The 24,248-nt window shown below is 44.8% G+C and overlaps 1 protein-coding gene across 5 annotated transcripts in view; it reads left to right on the top strand.

Moving 5' to 3' along the window:
• Positions 1–24,248, top strand: part of PAK5 (p21 (RAC1) activated kinase 5) — a 399,298-nt gene that overhangs the window by 360,757 nt on the left and 14,293 nt on the right. For all 5 annotated transcript variants that reach the window (XM_070471882.1, XM_070471884.1, XM_070471883.1 and 2 more), the window contains exons 5-7: positions 16,270–16,761; positions 17,938–18,071; positions 20,163–20,289. In XM_070471882.1, coding sequence (XP_070327983.1) covers positions 16,270–16,761; positions 17,938–18,071; positions 20,163–20,289 — 753 coding nt within the window. The remainder of the gene's footprint in view (positions 1–16,269; positions 16,762–17,937; positions 18,072–20,162; positions 20,290–24,248) is intronic.

Raw genomic sequence — 24,248 nt, 5'->3', positions numbered from 1 at the left:
AATGCAGGTGACATAAAGAGAGGCAGGTTTGATCCCTGGGTCGGGAAGATCCCCTGGAGAAGGAAATGGCAACCCGCTCCAGTATTCTTGCCTGGAGACTCCCTTGGACAGAGGAGCCTGGGGGGCTACAGTCCATAGGGTCACAAAGAGTTGGACACGACTGAAACGACTTAGCATACACACCTCTTTAAGAATAGCTATCCTAACAGGTTGAGGTAGTATCGTATTGTGCTTTTAATTTGCATTCTCCTGATGATTAGTGATGTTGAGCACCTTTTTATATAACTGTTGGCCATTTGCATGTTTCTTCAGAAGACTGTCTATTCAAGTCCTTTGCCCATTTTAAAATTATGGTATATGGTAATATGGTATTTTTGCTATTGAATTTCTTGCTATGAGTTCCAAGTATACTTGATATTAACTCCTTATCAAATATGTGATTTGAAAATATTTTCTCCTGTTCTGTAGGTTACTTTTTCATTCTTTTGGTGGTTTTTTTACTGTACAAGTGAAGGTATCACATTTCCTCATTGCAAACTACATCACAAAGTTATAGTAATCAAAACAGGATGGTTTTGGCATAAAAGACACTTAGACCAGTGGAACAGAATATGCAACCCAGAGATAAACCCCACACACATATAGCCAATTACTGAAAGAGGAGCCAAGGATGTACAATGGGGAAAGGGTAGTCTCCTCAATAAATAGCGTTGGGAAAACTGGACAGCTGTGTGTAAAAGAATGAAACTGGACTCCTATCTTAAACCAATGGTACAGAATAACAGAATACAGAATACAAAGAAACTGGATCCCTATCTTAAACCAATGGAACAGAGAATTCCAGCTTTCCATGGAATTCTCCAGGCCAGAATACTGGAGTGTGTAGCCTTTCCCTTCTCCCAACCCAGGCATCAAACTGGGGTCTCCTGCATTGCAGGCAGATTCTTTACCAACTGAGCTATCAGGGAAGCCCTTCTTTGCTCAGCAGAAATTTTTTAGTCTAATTGAGTCCTACTTGTTTATTTTTGCTTTTGTTGCCTTTACTTTTAGTGTCATCTAGAAAAGTCATTGCAAAGAACAATCTCAAAGAGCTTTCTTCTAGAAACTTTATTGTTTCAAGTCTTTAATCCATTTGAGCTGAATTTTGTGTATGATTAGTTTAAAATAGGAGTCCAGTTTCATTCTTTTACACACAGCTGTCCAGTTTTCCCAACACTATTTATTGAGGAGACTACCCTTTCCCCATTGGACGTCCTTGGCTCCTTTTTCAATAATTGACTACATTTGTGGGGTTTATTTCTGGGCTGCGTATTCTGTTCCACTGATCTAAGTATGTTTTATGCCAAAAACCATCCTGTTTTGATTACTATAACTTTGTAATATAGTTTGCAATGAGGAAATATGATACCTCCAGTTGTATTCTTTTTCCTCAGAATTGTTTTGGCAATACATGGTTGAATATGATTTTGTCTGTGCAGTATATTTGAATGCTTGTGTTGAGAGTTGTTTTAGGTCATTGTCATTGAGAAAACTGTGTTCCGAGACTTTAACCTTTCAGTCATGGAGCTGTATTTGGCCCATTAACATGTTTAGTCATCTAGCAGTCATTTTCAACATCTGAAAAATCAAGATATTTCACTTGGAATTCTCAGCTTTTGAGTCTCAGGTTTCTCTTGTGAAAAGTGGAACCAATTTGTTGTCCCTGGGCCCACGTTTCTACACAGCATTAGAAACAGAACTGTCTGGAGGCAAAGGCTTGCCCCATTAGAAAAGACAGGCTCTGCCTAGCACACTTCACTCATTTTTCCCACTAGCCTAATCCCTCGAGGCATTTGAGATTTAATATAACCACCAACATCCCCTGCCTACTCATTTCACAGAAGGGGAAACTGTGGTCCAGAAAGTCACATGGCATACTTAAGGTTTCACAGCTGGTGGCAAAACAAGAGCAAGAGTCCATGCCTGGAGTTTCTCCCAACTCAACATTCTTCCCATTATATTGGCATATGTAATTTTAGGGGTTCAACTGCTTGGCCAGTAAAGCCCACAAGAGGTCCTGGTGGCCACCAGAACGTTAGGTTAACTGGGGGAATAGAGAGAGGATGGAGCGAAGGATCAAGGCAGGGAGGGAGAAGGAGGCAGGGAGGGAGAAGAAGGCAGGGAGGGAGAAGGAGGCAGGGAGGGAGGAGGAGGCAGGGAGGGAGGAGGAGGTGAGGAGGGAGAAGGAGGCAGGGAGGGAGAAGGAGGCGGGGAGGGAGAAGGAGGCGGGGAGGGAGAAGGAGGCGGGGAGGGAGAAGGAGGCAGGGAGGGCATCAGCTGCCCCATCCTCACCGTGCCCTCTTCTTGCAGACTCCTAAACATAAGGCAGAGCAGAGCTGCCCTGACATCTGGTTTTCTCAAACCCAGAAACAATGCAGAGACTATTATGGCTCAGAAAAAAAGCATATAACACTCCTACCAAGTCATTTTCATCTCTTATAATCAGAACTCCAAGCTGCTGTTCCATGTTTCATAGGAGACCTGTGAGAAATTCATGAGCAGGTCTTGTGGGAGGCCTGTTAGTAATTAAAATGTTTGCTTAAAAATATAACATCTTTCTATAAAGACCAATACAGTATATTAACACATATATATGGAATTTAGAAAGATGGTAACGATAACCCTATATGCAAAACAGAAAAAGAGACACAGATGTACAGAACAGACTTTTAGACTCTGGGAGAAGGCGAGGGTGGGATGTTTCAAGAGAAGAGCATTGAAACATGTACATTATCTGGCGTGAAACAGATCACCAGCCCAGGCTGGATGCATGAGACCTGGTGCACGGGTGGAGAGGGAGGTGGGAGGGGGGATCGGGATGGGGAACACATGTAAATCCATGGCTGATTCATGTCAATGTATGACAAAACCCACTACAATATTATAAAGTAATTACCCTCCAACTAATAAAAATAAATGGAAAATATATATATAAATATATATTTATATTTATATATATATATATATATATATATATATATATATATAAAACATCTTTCTAAAAATAGTTAGGTGCTTGTGACCTTAGAGCTAAACTCTTGAAAATCTACTTATCACATTTGGATTTTCTGTGGAGAGAAGACATGGTGATCATGACTCGGATAATTTGACTTTGCCTCATGGAAAATTCTAGAAACTGGGAGGTAATGTTCACAATAATGAGAGAAAGCATAAAACTTGGTTTCCAGATACAGCAAAAATGAGGAGGGTGTGTGTGTATATGTGTGTGTGTTTGTGTGTGTGTGTGAGAAAGAAAGAGACCAGTTTTACACTTTGGCTTAAATTTAAAAAAAAACAAAACAAAAATTACGCATGTTAACCTATAGTTAAAGAAAAAAAAAATCCTGCAATGTTATCTACCTACCTAATTTTCCCATTAGAGTGACAGGAATTAAGGTTGTTATGAATATGTAGATACTGGCATCCATCTCTCTACTTCTAAATGGTTTTCCTGCTGGGGCTAAGCAGATGAATCCTTAAGAGGAAGATAAGGTCAAACCAAATCCATACAGGACTTACAGAACTACCAAAGTGTGGAAGAGACTGTTTTCCACACTGCCCTGCCTACAAGCCTGCGTTAGAGGGAGAGAAGCTGGCTGGAGGTCCTGCCACGCATTTGACTGTACTTATTCCGACACTCTCCAGGGACCAGGCATCTGCTGGCTCAGGTGTCTGCTGCTGGCCTGGGACATCCACCCCTTGCCCTGGCTCCAGCTGCTGAGAAGCCCCTAGTATCATCCTCACTCTGCCAGTTCACTAGACACTGTCTGGGTGTTGGATCCATGTGTTGCCTTGTTGAGCATCATGTCCTGTAAATTCTTGCCCCATTTGAACAGATGAGCCCATCAGGGCTTTGAGAGACTCAGTAAATAGCCTGGTCAGCCTGCTCATAGGAGAGCTGGGACCCAGATTTCTGGGCTCAGCCCCTCACTAGACACTGACCACATCCCCAGTGGCACAGGAATAGCTTCTGTGGGTGCCAAGCCTTAACTTGGCTTCTTACAATCTCCTCCAACGCCTGCAGCAGTGGGGGGTTGGGCTGTGTCATCCTGTTCTACTCTGTAGCAGGATTTCTCAGCCTGGACACTGTCGACATTTGGGGTCTGGTAACTGTTGTGGGGGGTGCCTCCATGCACTGTAGCATATTTAGCAGCATCCTTGTCGTCTGCTCACTACAGGCCAATAGCACCCCTCCCTCACTTATAACAACCAAAATATCTCTAGAAACAGCCCAGTGTCACATAGGAGCTGCTCTAGACACAGCTCCAGCTGGGAACTCTTTTCCCCTCACTGTTGCTTCTCAAATGCTTTCCGGCAGTCATGGCTGTAGGTCAGGAAGATACACTCCCTGGCTTGAGTCTTGATGTCACCACTTTAGTAAAGGCTAAACTGTGCCTTTACTTCTTTATCTATGAAATAGGCATAAAGATGCCTTATGATGTTGAGTGAGGTTAAATAAGTTGATACTTACAGTAGCCTAATTATTAATAAGTGTCCTCTGCATACATCAGTCTGTGTGCATAGCTTCTAGATGGATGACTGCTGTGATGTGATGCCTGGGTTAACTGTGTTCCAGGTGCTATGCTAAGCCTTTTGCAAACATGACCTGATTTTGTCCTCATGACAAATCCTGAAGAATTCAAGATCATTTCCCTTTTTACAGTGAAGGAGCTGAGACTCAAAGAGACTTAATATTTCTAGATGTCCAAGGATGTGAGACAAACAGCTGAGTCAAGATCCAAAGTTAAGTCCATTTGACTCCAAAGTCTATCTATTCCAGGATGTTCCTGTTTCTACAGAAAAAAAAAAAATGAGGTACATAAGGCTTTGGGGAATGGACATAAGCCCTCAAGGCCCAGATGCTCACATCACAGGCAGCCCTCACCTTGCTGACAAGGAATGGATGCTGACTCACAGACGGATTTGGTGCACGGGAGCGCCCTTTATTCTGTCTGTTCTTGGTAGGCTGGAATCCTTCGACAGGTTCCTTAGCGTCACCAGACTGTGATCTATAGGTAAAGCATTAAGAGTAGGGATCCCTGAGTCTCTCATATGCACTCCCTCAACCTTGAGTGATGGTCTTATTGGATTTTGTAGAAGAGAGTTCAGATTTTCTCACCCATTACAGAAGACATCGACGAGCACACGTTCTAGAGTCAGATCCCCAAGATTCGAGCACTCTCCAGCTATGTGATCTTGTCTGTGCCTCAGTCCCTTCATCTGCAAATAGGGCATCTCAGTACCTGCTTCCAGCTTGTCCTGTGACTGGAGAAAGGTTGATAAATGTAAAGGAGTTAGCACTTGGCACATCCTCAGTATCAGACCTTATACTCAGGAATGTTTCTGGTTGGAAAACATGTCACCATATCTCTTGTGCCAGTCATAGGAGCATCCTATCAATATAAACTTTCACACATTTTCAAAATATGGTAACAAGTTCTATCTGACTCTGCCCTCACAGTCGCTCTGTGCAGTCTCATAATTACAAGTGTCCTCACTTTAGAGATCTGGGTCACAGAAGGCCAGAGTAGTTGTGTGACTTCCTCAAGGTCATGCAAAGCTCTAGGTCATGACTGAGCTGGCCTGAGGACCCCAATCCTGCCATCCCAATTCTTTCTCTGGTCTCCAGAATGGAAATGAAATGCTCAGACCTCCTATGAAAGCCAGATGCTAAGAGAGAACCAAAAATTTAGCAGCATGAAAGCAAGAACCATCATCACTGTAGATGGATAGTTGTGATGACTCCTTGCCAACCAGCCCTTCCACCTTACCCACTCCATCTCCACTGCATACAGCAGCAAAGTGAGCCATGCCGGGCCCATGTCATTCCAGGTAGACAGTGAGGTAAGGAGTTCTGAGTGAAGATAGTGGACGCAAGGAAAACAGCGGCATGGTTCCCCAGACCCTCCTTCTGGAGTCACCAGTGTTCATTGGTCAGCTATCACTTTGCTTTCCCTGGAAGGAAAGAGCAGTTGAACCAGTGTGCTCAGCCTTACTGAATCAAGTTTAATGACTCACCATTCTTTCCAGTACTGGGCATACCCGGATTCAACCAAGGCTCCAGGAACAAAACTGCAGCTCCTGATCTCCTAAGGGTCCCAGCAGAATACTTTTCAGAGACACTTTAGGGGCCCTATGGGTGATGAAATGACTAGGCTGGTGAAATCTGATAGGCTGCACCAACAATCTGAGAAGGGGAATGGCTGGGAGGGAGAGGGAGAAAGAAAGAACTGCTTAATCGCCTAATAGAATAACAGAGAGTGCTGCCTGCAGACCTTTTTCCTTTACACATGGGTTCCTGTAGGCTGTTCATTAAGGCTCATAAAACATACAAAGAGGTGAGTCAGAGCAATAGCTCTGACATCTGTCCCTTCTGATGGAGACTTGAGGCGTCTTTTGCATATGAATGAACTCATCTCCCCGTGAATGTTATTATGGTTCAAAGTAAATTGTATTTTGGTCATTATAAGTGGGTTTTCCCATTACCAAATTAAAAATGAAATATCTAACCTGGTATTGTCTGTCCCAGTGCTCTCAGAGGCCCTGACATTTTTGAACCATGTTCTTCAGTAGCAAACTAATCCCCAGAGGTCCACCCCCACCCCCACCCCACAACATGCCTGCAGCTGGCGACAGAGCCCAGGCAGGGTAATCTTCTCTTGAATACAGGATGCATCTGCAGAGTTTGCAGCAGCAACTGTGGGGGGTTAATTGGATATACTGACTCCGAGGTGGGGGAACAGCCTGCTGATCAGAGATTGATTCACTTCTTCATGTAACTCAAGGTTTGCCTCTTTGTACAGGTCATGAGCCACTTGTCAGACTCTCGGTGTGTATTTACCATCCATTTTGTGGATGCATGCGAAAGGCAAGCAGGGAAATGCATGACTCTTCAAACTTCGTGTCATAATGTGTAAGTTCCTCCATGCCTAGATGGGTATCCAGCATCACAGATGGGAGATTTTCCTGGAAAAAAAGTTAAATATGGTGAACAGCTTTCTGCTACATGCAGTTTGGAAACCCAGAAAGTGTCTGACAGTCCAGAACTTCACCTACTCCCCAAGTTCCCTGAACAAGGATCTTAAGGAGACACCTTGATCCCTGAGGTCCTAGGGGGTTCAGCTCATGACCCCTGCTCCCTGCTGTGATGTGTGTGCCAGCTCACCAAAATTGAATGCCAGCTCAAAGTATGTGCTGTATGTCTGTATCATCCAGCCAGGGTCATAGGCTCTGAAACAGGGCCACTCCGCTTTGTAAATGAGCATAAGTAGTTCAGAGGAAAGTGACTGTGGCTCAGCATGTGTCAGGGTTCTGCCTCAAGCTGTGGGAACAGTAGCTACTGTTTATTAAAATGCCACTGGAGGTGGAAAAACTCCCCACCATCCTGTAATAAGAGCACTGGTGTCAGCAGCCCCCGTGGTGGGAGAAGCGGAGGCTGGAAAGTCAAGGATGGAGACACAGGAGCCCAGCAGCCCCCGTTAGCAGCACCTCCGCCCCACAGCAGGAAGACCTGGGGTTGCATAGCATAACCAAGGGATGCGGACCACAGGATTCAGTGAACCCCCTTCCCCTACTTATCCATCTCTAAAATGTCCCTGCAGAGAAAATCAGCTCCAGATTCTCTCCCAGGTCCTGACGAGCCAATGTTTTCCTTTTCCCAGGCCAAGCCTGGTCTTGCTACATTTCCCTTTGAGTCAAGTAAGGACAGTGTAAGATGTCCTTTCCTTACTTGGAGCCCTATGATTCACTCTTATCCTGCATTTGATTTATGAAGAAGAAGCAGCACACAGTCCGGCTTTTTTCATTCCAGGCATGAGCAGTCTCTTTGCTTTGTTGTACTTTGAAAAGGTGTATTAAAGCATCACACTCAGGCACTGGAAATGGCTGTCTCTGCATTCCCTATAACTGCAGGGCGTGAAGAGAGAGACTCCATCCTTCATGGAAGCTTCTGCAGTCCCCATTATGTGGGTGCAGACTTATACCATGCACACACACACACACCCCCCCATCCAGCACAATCCAGCCGCAGCCTGCCTGTCACCAGCGTGGAAGGCCACGATGACAAATAGATGCTGCCGCAGGAGTTTTTTCTTTCTTTTCTTTCTCTCTTCCTCCTCCCACTGAGCCTTTTTTCCCCAGCCTTGGCATAAAATGGTCAAATGATGTTCCACTGCAGAATTCAATTTCACAGTTCAGTTAGGTCCTTGATTACACTGCCAAATTCAGATTAATGTGCATTTAACTAACATGGATCAGAGGAATTCTGGCTGACAGCCAGCTGTAATCAGAGCAGTTGATAGCTGTGTGGAGTTTTATGTCCTGTCCACCCCGGCACACCACTGGTGAAATTGATTGATTAAATGAATTCATTGCTATAATTATTTATAATTTTGATACATCACAAGCCTGTGTCTGCCCCTATCCTTGAAGATGTTGCGCTCATTGTGCAAGGGCAGTCTGGCTGAGTTGTTAACTGAGAATTATTTATTCCCATATAATACTGCTTTTTTGCGTGTGGCCTTTCTTAATTCTTGACGGGGTTTGAATAAAGACATGAAAAAGCAAGATTTAATTTATATGGAATTCTGAAAGTCATCAGAAAACTAAAAAACGAATATGTTATTAACCATTTTAAAAAGGAAGGAAACTGAGACATTTTCTATACTTGTTTTCAGTATTTTTAAAGATTCCTGTGGAGACGGTTCCTTTTCAGAATGTATCTGATTTTTAGTGACAGTTAGTCGTCCTGTGACCTCAGCTAAGCAGTTGGTCAGTCTGGTGACATCAGCCTAGGTGATAATTTACAAATCAATCTGGTCTTCTCTATTATTGCTACACCTTGCCGTATGGAAACCCACCTTCAGTGTATGTAGACCATGGTCTTATTTGTATGAAGCTACTCCTCCACAAAGTCACAGGAGTGTTTTCTTCAGAGAAGCAGGGGCAAGCTTTCTGGTGGCTCCTCACTGCTTTCTCTTCTGCCTTCCCACCCCTGTGCCCTTGAAATAAGGGCTTACTGCAGTAAGGTCTTAGAGCACACACTAGATGCATAGATATTTTGAGACAAGGGTGGTGAGCAGCACATTGGATTCTCTTTTTAAATATCTATACCTTTCCCTAGTCTAATTTCACTCCATTGTGGTTTTACTAAATGATAAAATCTTACATTCATCTCAAGATACTGTAGGCCTGCTCTCATGGACTCCAAATGTACTCCTTCTTTCCCTAGAATATATTTCTAAGTCAGTTTTAGAAAAGGTTGCCAGTTCAAGCTTTACTCCTTTGAAAGTCTTTCTTATAGGCACAAATGTGTATGTATGTACAAAACAGCACATATGGACAAATTCATCATTTTTGTCTTACCCATTTATGATTATAAGGTATTATAGGAAAGACTATCTAGAGTAGGACAATTAAATCATTGTAACAGTTTAAGAGCCATGTAAAAGGCCAGGAGACCTTGTTATAGAAGAGAGCTTAGACAAACACCTAGAAGAAAGTTTGAGCCTTGTACCTGAACACAAAATTTTCTGTGGCTATGACCACAGAAAAATGAAAGCAATGTGCTCATTTTCCTGTAATGATCAACTCATTTTGCTGCGACTATTGATTATCCCTTTTTAATATATTTTGAGCTGATTTATATAAGCCAAGACTATTAAAATACACACAGTTAATTTTTCTTCCACCCCCCTCCCCCAGGTATTATCATCCATCATTTTCTGGCTGAATTCTTGCATTCTGCCCCAGGCGTCTTAGACATCTGGGCCCCTAGTGAAGCACCGACCCAGGTTCAGCTCTGTAGCTATCACTCTATACTGTGTCCACCTCAGTCCTGACCTTAGCTATCTTTTTATTGTTAAAGGATACCTCTGGGAAGCTATCACAAATTCTAAGGTGATACTGTCTGGATTTGAATCCCAGCTCGACTCCTTAGGAGCTATGAGACTTTTCCATGACCTACTTAAACCCATGGTGTCTCAGCTTCCTTATCTGTAAAATGGAACAGTTTCAGGACTTTATTTCATTGTGTTACTTGGGATTTAAATGCAGGCACATATATAAAAATGCTTAAAATGGCCCCTGGCACGTAGAAAGCACTCGGCAAATGTCAGGTATCATAATTAACATCAGTGTGTTACTCCTGCAGGACAGGCTTCTAACAAAGCAGTTGGTTAAAGGAAGGGACCCAACTTTGGCTCCCAGTAAAACATTCCTACTTTTATGAAAAAGAGGACATTAAGCCTTGGTTTGTAGAGGTGACAACTAATATAAGCATTGCCAGGGCAGGCAGTAAATCAGGCCGTGGTGCCGGTGTGCCCATCAGCTGGGACATGGACACTGTCCCCCTGGGGGTGACCTGGCCTGAACCAAAGAATCAGATGGTAGATTACGGTTTGGGGCATTTGAACTTGGATTGCTTGGGGACAGTTTCGCCTCCCAGAGCTTTAGTTTTATCAACCATACAGTGGGATTAACTACCTTCTGCTTGTCTGTTAGAGTGAAAAATCATGAGGCTAGCCACAGTGTTTGAGCCAGCGACAGTCACCATCTGGAACCCTTAGGTCATGAAGATCAACTGGGGACCATGGTTCAGCAACAGTCAATAGAACAGGTTGCTTATGAATTTCTCCTTTACATAGCCAGCTGTTTGTCCACCATCCTCTCTTTGAGTGGACAGAGCATGGAGGGAGGACCACGCATTCTCTCCCAGTAGCCAAATGTCCATTGTCCTTTGACCCATATCCCTTGAGCCTGGTACCAAAACCTGTCTCTTGTGATGGCATTTGTACCATTGCTTTTTTAAGAGTCTGCACCTGCTTCTAGCAGCCATGAAAGACAGTGGCATGGTTTTATCTCTAAGACCTAATTTCAAAGACCTTTAGCACATGTGTGAAGAATTCTGCATTCTATCTAACTGGAAATCCTACCATCTGTGCAGACAAGCATCCTTTTCTTTTCTTTTTTGGTATTTAATTATTTAGTTTTTAAAAATTTAATTTTTATTCTATATTGGAGTATGGTTGATTTGCAAGACAAAAGAGGTAAGAAGATACAATGGAGAAAAGATAGTCTCTTTCATAAGTGGTGCTGGGAAAACTGGACAGCTACATGGTAAAGAATGAAATTAGAGCATTCTCATAACACCATCCACAAAACTAAATGTAAGCTCAGATTCACGTGGTGTTTTCTTGATGTCACGTGACAGTTGTGACAAGGAGTCTGATAAGGAAGCACAGTGGAGGAGTGTGATTCCCACCAGAGACACCTTTCACTTCCAACATTTCTTCAGAGATCAGTTATACCTGCTTGCAGAGAACGAATCCTGTTTCAAAGTACAGGAGGAAATACTGTCATAAAGACAGCAGGAGATAATGGCATGTGATCACTCCCAGGACACACTTTCAAGAGTGAAAGTCATAGATTCAGCTTCCCCTCACATGATGGCCTTGTAACTAGCCTGGGCTTTGCTAATCTGAGCTTAATTTGCAGGAAGAATTTCATTATTTAATTTACAGTGACATTTGTCATCCCCTAACCCTAGCACATACCAGTTTTGTTTTGTGTATGGCACAAATCCAGGGCCTTAGACAAAATCCAACTTGATCTCAAATATAGGATTTCAATGATGTTTGCTATATTATAATAAGCCACTTTGTTTTAGAAGATGTGTGAGATAGGAGTATATATACAAGTACATTGTAAGTATTCAATAAATACTCACTAGTTTTATTATCATTGTAGTTACTATTTATTATTTTCTTTTACATTCCCTCTATTTTGCTAAGCACTTTATATAATAACACTACCTAGAATGAATTAATAGATTATATGGAATAATCTCCATTCAAATTCTTTAATTTGTATTCAACTCCTTAGCATTTGCAGTGACAAAAGGATGTAGGTATTATTATTATTAGGCAGGTACCATTATTATTCTGTAGGTATTATTATTATTACTCCCATCTTTAAGATGAGAAACTGAAGCACAGGAGTCTAAATAACTTGCCCAATGTCACACAACTTGTAAATGGCAAAAAAAGGCTTTGCACCCAGAGCCTTTTCTTAAACAGTAGGTTGCTCTAGGGGGCCCTTAGGCTTACCTTAAACGTCATAAAAACCTTTGGAGAGAGATATGATGATCCTGATTTTACTTAAGTGTTTTGACTCAAGTTACCAGAATCAAAACTCAGCTTTCAATACATCCTTAAACACTTTCTCTCCGCCCTGCAAGCAGGCCAGGGCTCAGACTGCACAGCACCCAGCCCCCGCTGGTGCGAGGCTCCCGAGTGCAGCAGGGCAGGAGGCAGGCAGTGTGGCCTGGAGCCAGAGGGCCGTGCATAACCGAGAGTAGGACCGCGGCGGCACCCCTCAGGGGCCCCCCGTGTGCAGACCGCGTTCCCTGACTCGGGGAGGCGGCCCGGCTCACGCGGTGTGCGGGCCGGTGCCTCTGAGCGCGCCTGTGTCCGCTGATGTGGCCAGGTGCAGCGGGCGCCGCGCTGCGCCCTGCTTCACGCCTCCGTGGCATGCGACGGCCCGCCACTCCTTCCTTCCTGAATCACCGTCCTTCCGGGCCTCAGGACACCCTAGGCCCCTGTGCCTTTCCTGACCATTTGGCCCCGCCTCCGCAGCTCCTGCGCCGCTTCCTCCTTCTCTTTCTGGACTCCACATGCTGGCGTCCTTGAACGTCCTCTTACACATTCTATGCCATGGCTTTAAATGCCAGCTAAACATTGACAGCCCTCAGAGTCATGTCGTCAGCCTCACTCTGCCCTGCACTGGAGGCATGCCTAAGTCACCTGAGCGACATCTCTGTGCGGATGATTAATGGCCGTCTCACACATCACACAGCCGTGATGGGACTCTGGGTTTGCCCCATGTGTTAGTTACCTATTCGTGTGTAATAAGGAATCCCGGGCTACCGCCATCTGAAGGCTTGACTGGGGCAGGGGATCACTTCCGAGATGACACACTCGGCTGTTGGCGGAAGGCTTCTGTTTCCAGCTGGCTCTTGGCAGGAAGACCTCGCCTTAGGCTTTTGAGTGTCCCCACAAGATGGCAACCAGAGAAAGTCAGAGCAACAGGAGAGAATGTGGAGAAGACATGATGTCCACACTGACCTCAGAGGGCACTTGCTATCACTGCCACCATATTCTTTTCCCCACACAAATCCACCAGATACCGCGGAGGAGAAGACTGCACATTCCTGATTTTAGGGAAGCAGGGATCCCTGGGAGCCGTCTTGGACGCTGATTCACCGCCCACAATCCTGCTTCTTCCCTTGTGCTCCTTGTATTACTAAGTGGCTTGTTCCTCAAGCCAAAATCCTGGGAACTACCTCTGATTCTCCTGCTTCCTATTCTAATCCCATCCGTCAGCAAATCCTGTCAGCTCTGTCTTTAGACTTGACCCTGGATCCCACGTTCCTCATGCCATGTAGAGAGCCCACCCTAGTCTGTGCCCACACTGACTGCAGTAAGCTCACGGGCATCCCTGCCACCAGAGCTGCTCCTTCAGCGGCGAGAGAGTCAGGACCCCACCATGCCCCCGTGAGTAGCCATCTCCGGCGTCCTTGCAGGGGGTCCGCACCATCTGCCTGCGCGCTGCTTCTGCGCCCGCCTTCCCCGGGCGCCTGCTCCTCAAGCCTGTGTGTGTTCAGAGCTCTGCGCATGCTGTGCCCCTGCCTGGGCTGCCCCCCTCCCCCACAGTCCAGGGCTCGCTCCCTCACTTCAGCCAGGCTTCTGCTCCTGCGGCACCTCTCAGAAAGCCTTCCTTGGCCAGCCCATCGAAGACGGCATCTTGTTACTCTCAACCCCCTTCCAGGGCTTTATTTTTCATATCACCCATTGCTACTAGACCATATACTGCATAGTTATTGGTTTTCTTGTCTATCTTCCATCTTCTTCTCTAGTAAACTCCAGGAAGACAGAAATACCATCCATTGCGATTATTGCTGGACCTTCCCACCGAACCTGAGATGGTGCCTAGCAGCTAATAGTTGCTCAAATATTAATTTTTGTGCTAAATAAATGGGGCTTTCCTGGTGGCTCAGATGGTAAAGAATTTACCTGCAGTGTGAGAGACCTGGGTTCAATCCCTGGGTTGGGAAGATCCCCTGGAGGAGGGCATGGCAACCCACTCCAGTATTCTTGTGTGGAGAATCCAGTGGACAGAGGAGCTTGACGGGCTACAGTCCTTGGGGTCACAAAGAGTTGGACATGACTGAGCGATTAAGCACAGCACTAAATGAATGAATGAATGGACCACACAGGACCAGTGAATTCGTATAGAGCAATGCAACCCTGTAGAATATTCTGCAATGGTGGAAATATTCTCTTATCTGTGCTGTTTGATATGTCAACTCATTAAATACCTAACATATGACTAATGTGAATGAAGAATGAAATTTTTAACTTTGGTTTCTATTGATTTTAATTAGATAGCCACAGGTAGCCAATAACCATCATTTAGAGCAAATCTAGATCCTCGGGGTAGATGAGGTTGAGCATGAAGATGTCATTCCATGTACATCCTTGTAGAGCAGTAGAGACTTCCTGGGATGCTGTGTTAAGAAAGAGGCTGAGATCCCATCAACAAATCTTTTTGAAGCACCTTCTATTTACCCAACACTGTTATTATCAGGATCTTGCACAAAGGAGTGCATTGATCTACTAACACTTCCTACTTTGGGCAAGGAGGTGAGGGTAGTGTACTGTGGCATATTCACCATCCTTGACCTCAGTCATTCCAGGGGTGGCCAGAGCTCCTTCTTGGTCTTTTCCAGAGTGTGATTGCTGAAGCCTACCTCTACTGTCTTAGAAACCCCTCACTGGCTTCCCCCACCCCTGCCCTATCTGTCCTCCCCATCCACTCCACTCTTCACAATTAGAGTAGAATGTTCTTGGCTGTAATCCTTCTGAAAGCTGAGTAGATTTCTCTTTCACACACACACAGCCCTGAAAATATGTTTTCTCTCAATACATTTGTACTGTTAGTGCCTCAGACATATCCCTTCACCACTGACTGTTTCTATCTCCCAGCACTGCTTTCCTTTGTCTAAAATAGTAGTCCTTAATCAAGGGTTATTTTGTCCATATCCTGGGAACATTTGACAACATCTTACGAAAATTTTGTTGGCCATAAATGGGAGGAGAAGCTGCTACAGCATCTAGTGGGTAGAATCCAGGGAAGCTGCTAAATATCCTTCAATATGCAGGACAGCCATCCACATCAAAGAATTATCTGGCCCAGAACATCATGGGTACCAAGGCTAAAAAATCCTGGTCTTAGACCTTCCCCTGACTGTCAGAGCCTGCTCAGTTCAAGACACGGAAAACCAAAAGTGCCGGTTAATTCATATCCCAAGGAGCTGATGGTAAGCAGATTTGGTACCTGAATACCTTAACTCTCTGCTCTGAGATGGGACAGTTTTAAAGTGCGTGTCCTACATAGTCTTCCAGGGTTCAGACTTGGCTAGTGGAATTAGGTTCCAGTTACATCAATGGTATCTTGCTGTGTATGTTAGAGTTCACCAGAGAAACAGAACCAACAGTGTATGCATGTGTGTGCACGCATGCATGCAGAGAGAGGGAGAGATTTTAAGGAACTGACTGATGCAATTGTGGGGGCTAGAAATTCCAGCAAGAATTGATAGAGATTTGAGCCCAAGGACAGTGTAGGTGCAAAAATCCTTCCTCTTTGGGTAAACTCAATCTTTTCTCTTAAAACCTTCAACTGATTCGATATGGCCCACCCACATTTTGGAGGGTAATCTGTTCTACTCAAAGTCTACTGATTTAAATGTTAATCACATCTGAAAATTGCCTCCACAGTGATATCTAGACTGGTGTTTGAGCAAGCAACGGGGCTCCATGTGTAGCCAAGTTGACACCTAAAACTAACCACCATGCTTTATGATTCACCCTTTATTGACTTTTTCCCCATTCCTGTCCCACTTCATAAGTCCAGGGATCACCTCCTACTACTTGCATCCTAATGCAGGTCTCAGAGTCTGCTTCTGGGGATTTTAATAGGGAAGGAGGAAGAAAGAGGCTGGATGGGGAAGTTGGAGGGCAGATAAGGGTGGGAGCAGACATCCAGGACTTCGCGAGGTAAGCCTTCCCCCAAGCAGGCTGTGAGAAGTGGTGCTCATCATTTGGTCCAGCGGTGTGCTGATTGTGACGTTCAGGTAGAGCCTGTAAGTTTCTCCATCTGTGTCTGTCTTTCCAGGTGGACTATGATCGAGCACAGATGGTCCTCAGCCCACCGCTGTCAGGGTCCGACACCTACCCCAGGGGTCCTAGCAAACTACCTCAGAGTCAGAGCAAAGCAGGCTATTCCTCAAGCAGCCACCAGTACCCATCCGGGTACCACAAAGCCACCCTGTACCACCACCCATCCCTGCAGGCCAGCTCACAGTACATCTCCACAGCTTCTTACCTGAGCTCTCTCAGCATCTCATCTAGCACCTACCCCCCACCCAGCTGGGGCTCCTCCTCAGACCAGCAACCCTCCAGGGTGTCCCACGAACAGTTCCGGGCTGCCTTGCAGCTGGTGGTCAGCCCAGGAGACCCCAGGGAATACTTGGACAACTTTATCAAAATTGGGGAGGGGTCGACCGGCATTGTGTGCATCGCCACGGAGAAACACACTGGAAAACAAGTCGCAGTGAAGAAAATGGACCTCCGGAAGCAACAGAGGCGAGAGCTGCTTTTCAATGAGGTAGACGGGGTGTTTGGGTCAATCTTTCTGTCCTCCACAACATTTCTTTCCCATTTTAGAAACAGTGCATGTACGTTTTATGACATTAGAGGATGCTGAAAAGGTAAATACGAAAACAGCATCCCTTTTTCTGTGCCTCTGTGGCTGCTTCTTTATGAAGTTCCTCCTGTGGGTCACCCTCTGTGCTAAGCATTGGTCAGGTGACAGAAAGATGTTATCTCCATTTTAGCAGCAAGGACACCTGGACTCAGTTTACGTGACTAACCCCGGTCAGACAGCAGGTTCATGCAGCTGTGACCATGCACTCAACTGTGATTTTGAACCTTCTTCTGTGGGGGTTCATGTGAAGCCACCAGAACCTCAATGCATTCTACCTCCCATAGGTGTTCATTCCTTTTCCACCCTCCACACCTCACAGAGAGCACCAGGTAAGTGGGGTTCAGCTTCTTTCTGACCCACAGCTCCCAAATTCTGGAATGCCAGAACAGACAGGACAGGTGAACTTAAGTAATAACTGTATAATTTATTATTCAATACTGATTCTGAACGTGTCACCACAAGCAGCCACAGGACAGCAACTCCTGGATGCTCTCTCTAGCAAGCAGACACAAGCTGACCTTTTTATGCTTAAATCATAATGTTTTTACCTTCAAGACTTATCCTTTGTATTCAGCCCAAACTCTTTTAGACTCAACACAGACCTCCCAAGAAGTTAAATTGGTCTCCTGTGGCTCAAACCCTAATGACTGTTCATTTCATTCACTTATGAGACTCAATTACTTTGCGTTGGTGACCCTTTTGCCAAGTTAACCAACAGCAGAGTATGCACAGTGGGTTTTAAGAGCAACCCATGAGAAATCTGATCACATCCCCCAAAATAGTCAACTAACCTCACTCTTGTGAATGGAGACCCTTCTGTGGTTCTGCCTGTCTTTATTCTTGATTCTTGCCAAGTCTCACTGACCTACTGTTTTCTCTGACTTCGCTAATGTGATCTCTATTCCTACCAGTGACTCTCAGTGCTGGCCCTGCGTCTGTAATAGACTTCTGAATCTCTCTCTCCCTCCCCATCATTACTTCTCCATCATGAAACCCACAGCCCAGATGTGGTCACAAGAAAACAAAATGCTTAATTTCACCTTCCCAAGTCAAGTGGTGTCTTTCCATTTTGCCCAGGTTGTGATAATGCGGGATTATCACCATGACAACGTGGTTGACATGTACAATAGCTACCTTGTCAGTGATGAGCTCTGGGTGGTCATGGAATTCCTAGAAGGCGGTGCCTTGACAGACATCGTTACTCATACCAGGTAAGGTTCTTATTATCCAGACAAAAAATTCAAGATGCTTATTATTCTTCCCCACGTTAAGACTTCAGTAACTACCTCAATGAACTCTTCATAAGTTGTAAGCACTTTGAAGGCAGAGGAATGACTGCCCTTTCTTCTGTATTCCCAGATGCCTGTTACAATATCATGTATGTATAGTTCATTCATTTAATTCACATTCTCCCTGCCCTCTAGGAGTTCACTGATACTCATTGATTTTAAATCAGCAAGCTGCTGAGAACTGAGTTTAAGTGACAAATAGTAGAATTTCCCATCCCTATGAAGATATCTAAAACTTAGTTTCACTCTCCTGAGTTGCTATGCCATTGCTATATGTTGATACTACCAAGGGTATCTGGGAAGGCAGGGGCAGGTGAAACAGCAAAGTTTTATGTAGTTTTAACAAGAATAAGCTACATAAAAGAGAGAGAGAGAGATTCTTCAATTCTGTTTCAAATCGCCTTGCAAGTAACAACGGTTAATTGCCCCTGTTGCCTCAGCTACTTGCTTCTCTGATAATGCCAGTTGTAGTCATTTCATCAAGTGTATATTAATCACTTTTTATGTGCCAGACTCTTTCCTAAATGCTGGTGGTACAAAATAAATAAATTATAACACCTGTGCAAAATTAGAAAGATGTACATGAGTAGCATAGAAGAATACCTGAATACCTTTATTAGAGTCAAGAAATATTTTTGATATACAGCAATGTCCAAGATGGGTTTTGAGAGATGCATAGGAGTTTACTAAGAAGGCAAGTGGGAAGAAAAGGGCATTGAAAGCAAATGAAAGAGTATGTGCTAAGGCAGTGCTTCTCAAATTTTAATATGCGTACAAATTACCCATGCATCTTATTAAAATGCAGATCCTGATTCAGTAGGGAGGAGAGTGATACTTTGCATTCTAAGGAGCCGCCAGGCAATGCTAATGCTATTAGTTCATGGACCATGCTTGGAAAAGCAAGGTTCAAAGGAACACATATGTAAAACAAAAATCATGTACATTTAGGAAACTTTAAGTTTGCTTTGCTGGTAGATAAAATGCCAAAAAATTGAAAGGATTATCATGAAGGAGTTGTAACAGATGTCACTGAAATGGCATCCAAATCATAAGTGGATCCAGATGAGCAGTAACAGAGGGGAAGCAAGATGGCAAGAAAGCATTGGGGAACCCTTGTGAGGGAACCAAGATACTGCTGTTTCTCCACTATAATGAGGCAGTGTTTCAGTCATGACCCCCTACAGCTCAGAGTCAGTGGTAGACCACCTGAAAACAAAATGATGCTGGGGAAGACACTGAACATTTATCACCAGCATTTCAGCTGGAAGATTCCTGTTAGTATAGCCTGAGGTCTCAGCAGCCCTGTATGGATGTAGATACAGGTAGATGGTGTGTGTGTGTGTGTGTGTGTGTGTGTGTGCATATGTGTGCTCGGCCACTCGGGCATGTAGGACTCTGCAGCCCTGTGGACTGCAGTCACCAGGCTGCTCTGTCCGTGGAGTTCTCCAGGCCAGAACACTGGAGTGGGTTTCCATGCCCTTCTCCAGGGGCTCTTCCCAACCCAGGGATCGAACCCAGGTCTCCCACATCGCAGGCGGATCCTCCACCAGCTGAGCCACCAGGGAAGCCCAGGAAGAGAACATGGTCACGCCCACGTCCAAGATGAGGAAACAGAGACCCGAGGAAGTTAAAGGACTTCCTCACGGTCACCTCGGAGCCGTTCCTGGAACTACGGGTCCATTCAGTGTCCCGCTCTGCAGGGCCCTGGTGGTTTGTCAGAACCTGGAGAGTTACCTGGAGGAGTCCAGGGAAGTGCGCTTGCTCTAATGACCCAAAGACCAGCCCCTGGGGTCTCTCCTTCAGTTTATACATGGCCCCTATCATCATTAGGGTTAAGCCTTAGGTTCTGGGAGTCGGGTCCCAAAGACTTCCTTTTCCTTCCCTGTGAGTTTTCCAGACATGGCCTGGGGAGCATGGACTGGTTCACTGGAACCCAAGGGAGCTACCTCTCTTGATCATTTCAAAGATGGTCTTAAACCTGACCTAGCTCCTTCAATGTGATTTCCTTTCTAGAATGAATGAAGAGCAGATAGCCACTGTCTGTCTGTCAGTTCTGAGAGCTCTCTCCTACCTTCACAACCAAGGAGTGATCCACAGGGACATAAAGAGTGACTCCATCCTGCTGACAAGCGATGGCCGGGTAAGGTTTTCATGTCTGGCCCCTCCCCAGTTTACTTTGTCACTTCATCTGTCACAGGTATTATCTTCCCAAGAGCACTTTCTCATAATTCTGATTTTCCATAAGTCACCTATGACACTTCCCAGAAGGCTTATAGAAAGGAAATCACCATCCTCTGTGTCATCCTGTTAGAAGTATCTGTGAACTGAATTTGAAGGATAATTTTCCACTTTAACAATAAGCATGGGAAGTAATATGGAAAGGTCTTTTATTTTCCTGTCACATGCTTATTTTTGTTGGTGGGGAAAAAATGACTTTTCTAGGACTGTGTCCACCCTATTCATGTCTGCGGTATCACTAAGAGTCCCTGCAGATGACAAATTCCAGTACTTTGGGGGGGGTGTGCTAAGTCACTTCAGTCATGTTTGACTCTTGGCGACACTATGGACTATAGCCTGCCAGGCTCCTCCGTCCATGAGATTCTGCAGGCAAGAAAACTGGAGTGGGTAGCTGTGCCCTCCTCCAGGGGATCTCCCTGACCCAGAATTCGAACCTGTGTCTCTTATGTCTCCTGCACTGGCAGGTGGGTTCTTTACTAGTGAGCCACCTGGGAAGCCCTTTGGGAGAGTTTAATAAAGGTATTGGCGGATGTAGATCAGTCAAGAGGAAGTGTCATGAGGACCAGGGAAGTTCTCTAGGCTGGAACACTGATCTTGCTACCCCATGCCTGAAGAGGTAAGGTGCAGAACTCATGACTGGAATCTGGAAGTAGAGATTGTCACAGAGAGGGCTGGCTGGCAGGAGCTCTGAGCTTCACTGGAAGCCAGACCCACAGTGAAGCTGCAGGTTGAGAGCTGGGTCAAAAATAACCCAGCCTCACTCTGCTCCTTCCTTCCAGGCTCCCACGGGAGCCCTGCATTGACTGAGTCCAGCTGGAAGCCATCAGTGGGTCAACACAAGTTGAACTCCCAGGACTCAGAGGAGGGAGGACCTAGATCTGGAAGGATGAATGGAAGATGTCCACCACACTGCTGTATCTCTAGGCTCAGATTTCTGCATTTCCCATCACTGCAACCTACCCAGAGAATTCACTTGAGACTCATCAGCCGCACCAGGGTACAAAACAACATAGAACAGCCATGGAAGGAATGAGTTGATGTTCTCAGGAAGACTTAGTTAGGAGAGTTTTGAAGTTTTGCTGTTTAGGCCCTTTCCACGGAGTCACAAAAAGACTTGGACACGACTTAGCAACTAAACAACAATCTCCCTGAACTCCCCCCAGATGTAACAGCCCCTGGATGAATGGAGCCAGTGTCCCTTTAATGCACCTGTCTTTTAATGCACCACCCAGCATCCTCACTCACATGGAAAACATTCATGTCACATCAGAATTTGCCCAGGAATGATCAGAGGGTAGCCAAAAGCTTCCCAAGCACTTCGGCTTTTCTTCATTTAAAAAAAAAAAAAAATTGTTGATTTTATTGCAGAAAATCCAGCAAATTCAGAAAAGTATAAAGGATAAAATAAATATCACCCATAATCCCATTTTCCATATTTCCATGTATATATGTGTATTTTATATATCCAACTCTGTGCAAGGTCCTAAGAATGAGTAAAGCAAAATCACTAATTTCATTCAGTTTATTCTAAGTGTAGGGGTGTGATCATAAACTGAAAGTCACTCAGTCGTGTCCGACTCTCTGTGACCCCATGGACTATAGAGTCCATGGAATTCTCCAGGCCAGAATACTGGAGTGGATAGCCTTTCCCTTCTCCAGGGGATCTTCCCAACCCAGGGATTGAACCCAGGTCTTCTGCACTGCAGGCGGATTCTTTACCAGCTGAGACACCAGGGAAGCCCAAGAAGACCGGAGTGGGTAGCCTATCCCTTGTCCAGGGGATTTGCCCAACCCAGGAATTGAACCAGAGTCTCTTGCATTGCAGGCAGATTCTTTTCCAACCGAGCTATCAGGGAAGCCCTGATATCAGGGTGTGATCATAAACAGATACATAAGCATACAAATAAAATCACCACCAGACAGGCAAGGTGATACATTCTAAGTTTTCTATGAGTCGTGGATTTAAGCCGAGTAAGGAGGGTGGACAGCAGAGAGTCTGCAGAGGCTGTCAGATAAGGCCCCTCTGCAGGGGGGTGGTGACACGCTAGGGGGCGGGGCCTGTGGCCCTCAGGACTGAGTGCAGTCCTGGAAGAGGAAGCCCATACTGAGTGAAACAAAGTGAAACTCAAGGATGCATAATTCCATTTATGTAACATTTGTGAATATAACTTTTATATAACATGTATATAACGTTTGTAAATATAGAGACGTACAGCAAATTAGTGGTTGCCAGAGTTACAGATGAGGAGTGTGTGCTATAAAGGGGTAGCATCATCATTTTATAGTGATGTTACCATTGGTTATCAATGTGTTAGTAGTTATGCAAGACTACAGTGTGATAAAATTGCAGAGTACACACACAGACACACAGACACACACACAACATACACACATGAGTTCATATATAACTAATGAAATCTGAGCAAGCTCTATGGACTGTCCATCAATTTCTTGGTGTTGATATTTTGCCATAGTGTATAAGATGCTAATATATAGGGAGAGCTGGGTGCACCTTTCTTTGCAACCTCCTATGAACCTATACATATATTTCAAAATGTGGGACAAATTGAGAGGGGAGCATGGAGACATATACATGACCATATAGAAAACAGAAGCAAGTGGGAATTTGCCGTGTGACACAGGGAGCCCAACCCAGTGCTCTGAGACAACACAGAGGGATGGGTGGGACGGAGATGGGTGGGAGATGCAGAAGGGAGGGGCCGTGCGTATCCTGTGGCTGATTCATATCGAGGCACAGCGGAATCCAGCACAATATTATAAGGCAGTTATCCGCCAATAAAGAAAGTGAGAAACAGTGAATTGTTCACATTTAAGAGGATAAATCCTTTCTGGCCTCCTCAGAGACTACAAGGAAATTATTTGTTATCAACTGAAAATAAATTGTTCACTATTTGTCCATGATAGAAATTATATCTAGGGGTGTTTAAGGAGTGATGTTTGAGGTTTGAAAAGGAAAATAAATAACATATTATAGAGTGGTTGTAAGAATCACATAAAGTAATTAGTATAAAGCCATAAGAGGTAAACCAGGTACAAGGTAGATGCCCAAAATGAAGGCAATCCCCGCCCCCAACCCTTGCAGTTAAAAGTTGAATAAATTCATCCATGATTTTTCCTTGGCCTGGGATTTGCATTTAAGAGATGATACTTAGGGCCACTAGACAGTAAGTGACTAACTTTTATCAAATTCATTAGCTGAAATGGAAATCAAACCCACATCTTCCTAAGCCCAATGAATGCATCTATTAAAAAGAAACATTTACAAGTGATATTTGTAGTCTTTTTAATATAAATTGGCTGCCATGCTTTAAGAATTAGGAAATTTCACAGGAAATTTCAGATTCCTCTCTCACTTAGAAACACTGTCCTGACTTCACACACAGCAGGCATGGAGGTGGTATGATGGGGGTGAATAGCATCATGGTACAAATGTTGCTGGTGCACCACTCACATGATGCCATGTCGGCCCTCACTAACTCCACCTTCAAATGCAACCACTCGCATCTCTTTGCTTGGAGACTTTCTCTGGACACTGTAGTCTGCTCTTCTAATACAAAGCAGGCTAGAAATTCCAAAGAAATTAACCTCCACACCCCCCAGAGGCAGCCCTGAGAAAGTGATGGGAATCGATGTATAAATACCTTAGCTGTCTTGCCCTGGATGGAATAGTACTGAGGACAGACTATATGCAGTCTCTCAGACATCCCCAGCAGGACTGAGCTCTTGTTCCCAAGGTGGAACTTGCTTGCTTGCTGATTAGTCCTTGAATATCTACCTTTCCTTCCCTGTTCTACTTCTCCATTTCAGTGCTAGTGATTCCTGGGTCTCCCCAATACATGA

This window comes from Odocoileus virginianus, chromosome 9 (assembly GCF_023699985.2).
Source record: "Odocoileus virginianus isolate 20LAN1187 ecotype Illinois chromosome 9, Ovbor_1.2, whole genome shotgun sequence".
NCBI lineage: Eukaryota > Metazoa > Chordata > Mammalia > Artiodactyla > Cervidae > Odocoileus > Odocoileus virginianus.
Note: the sequence above shows the minus strand (reverse complement) of the source record. Positions and strands in the feature narration are given on the sequence as shown.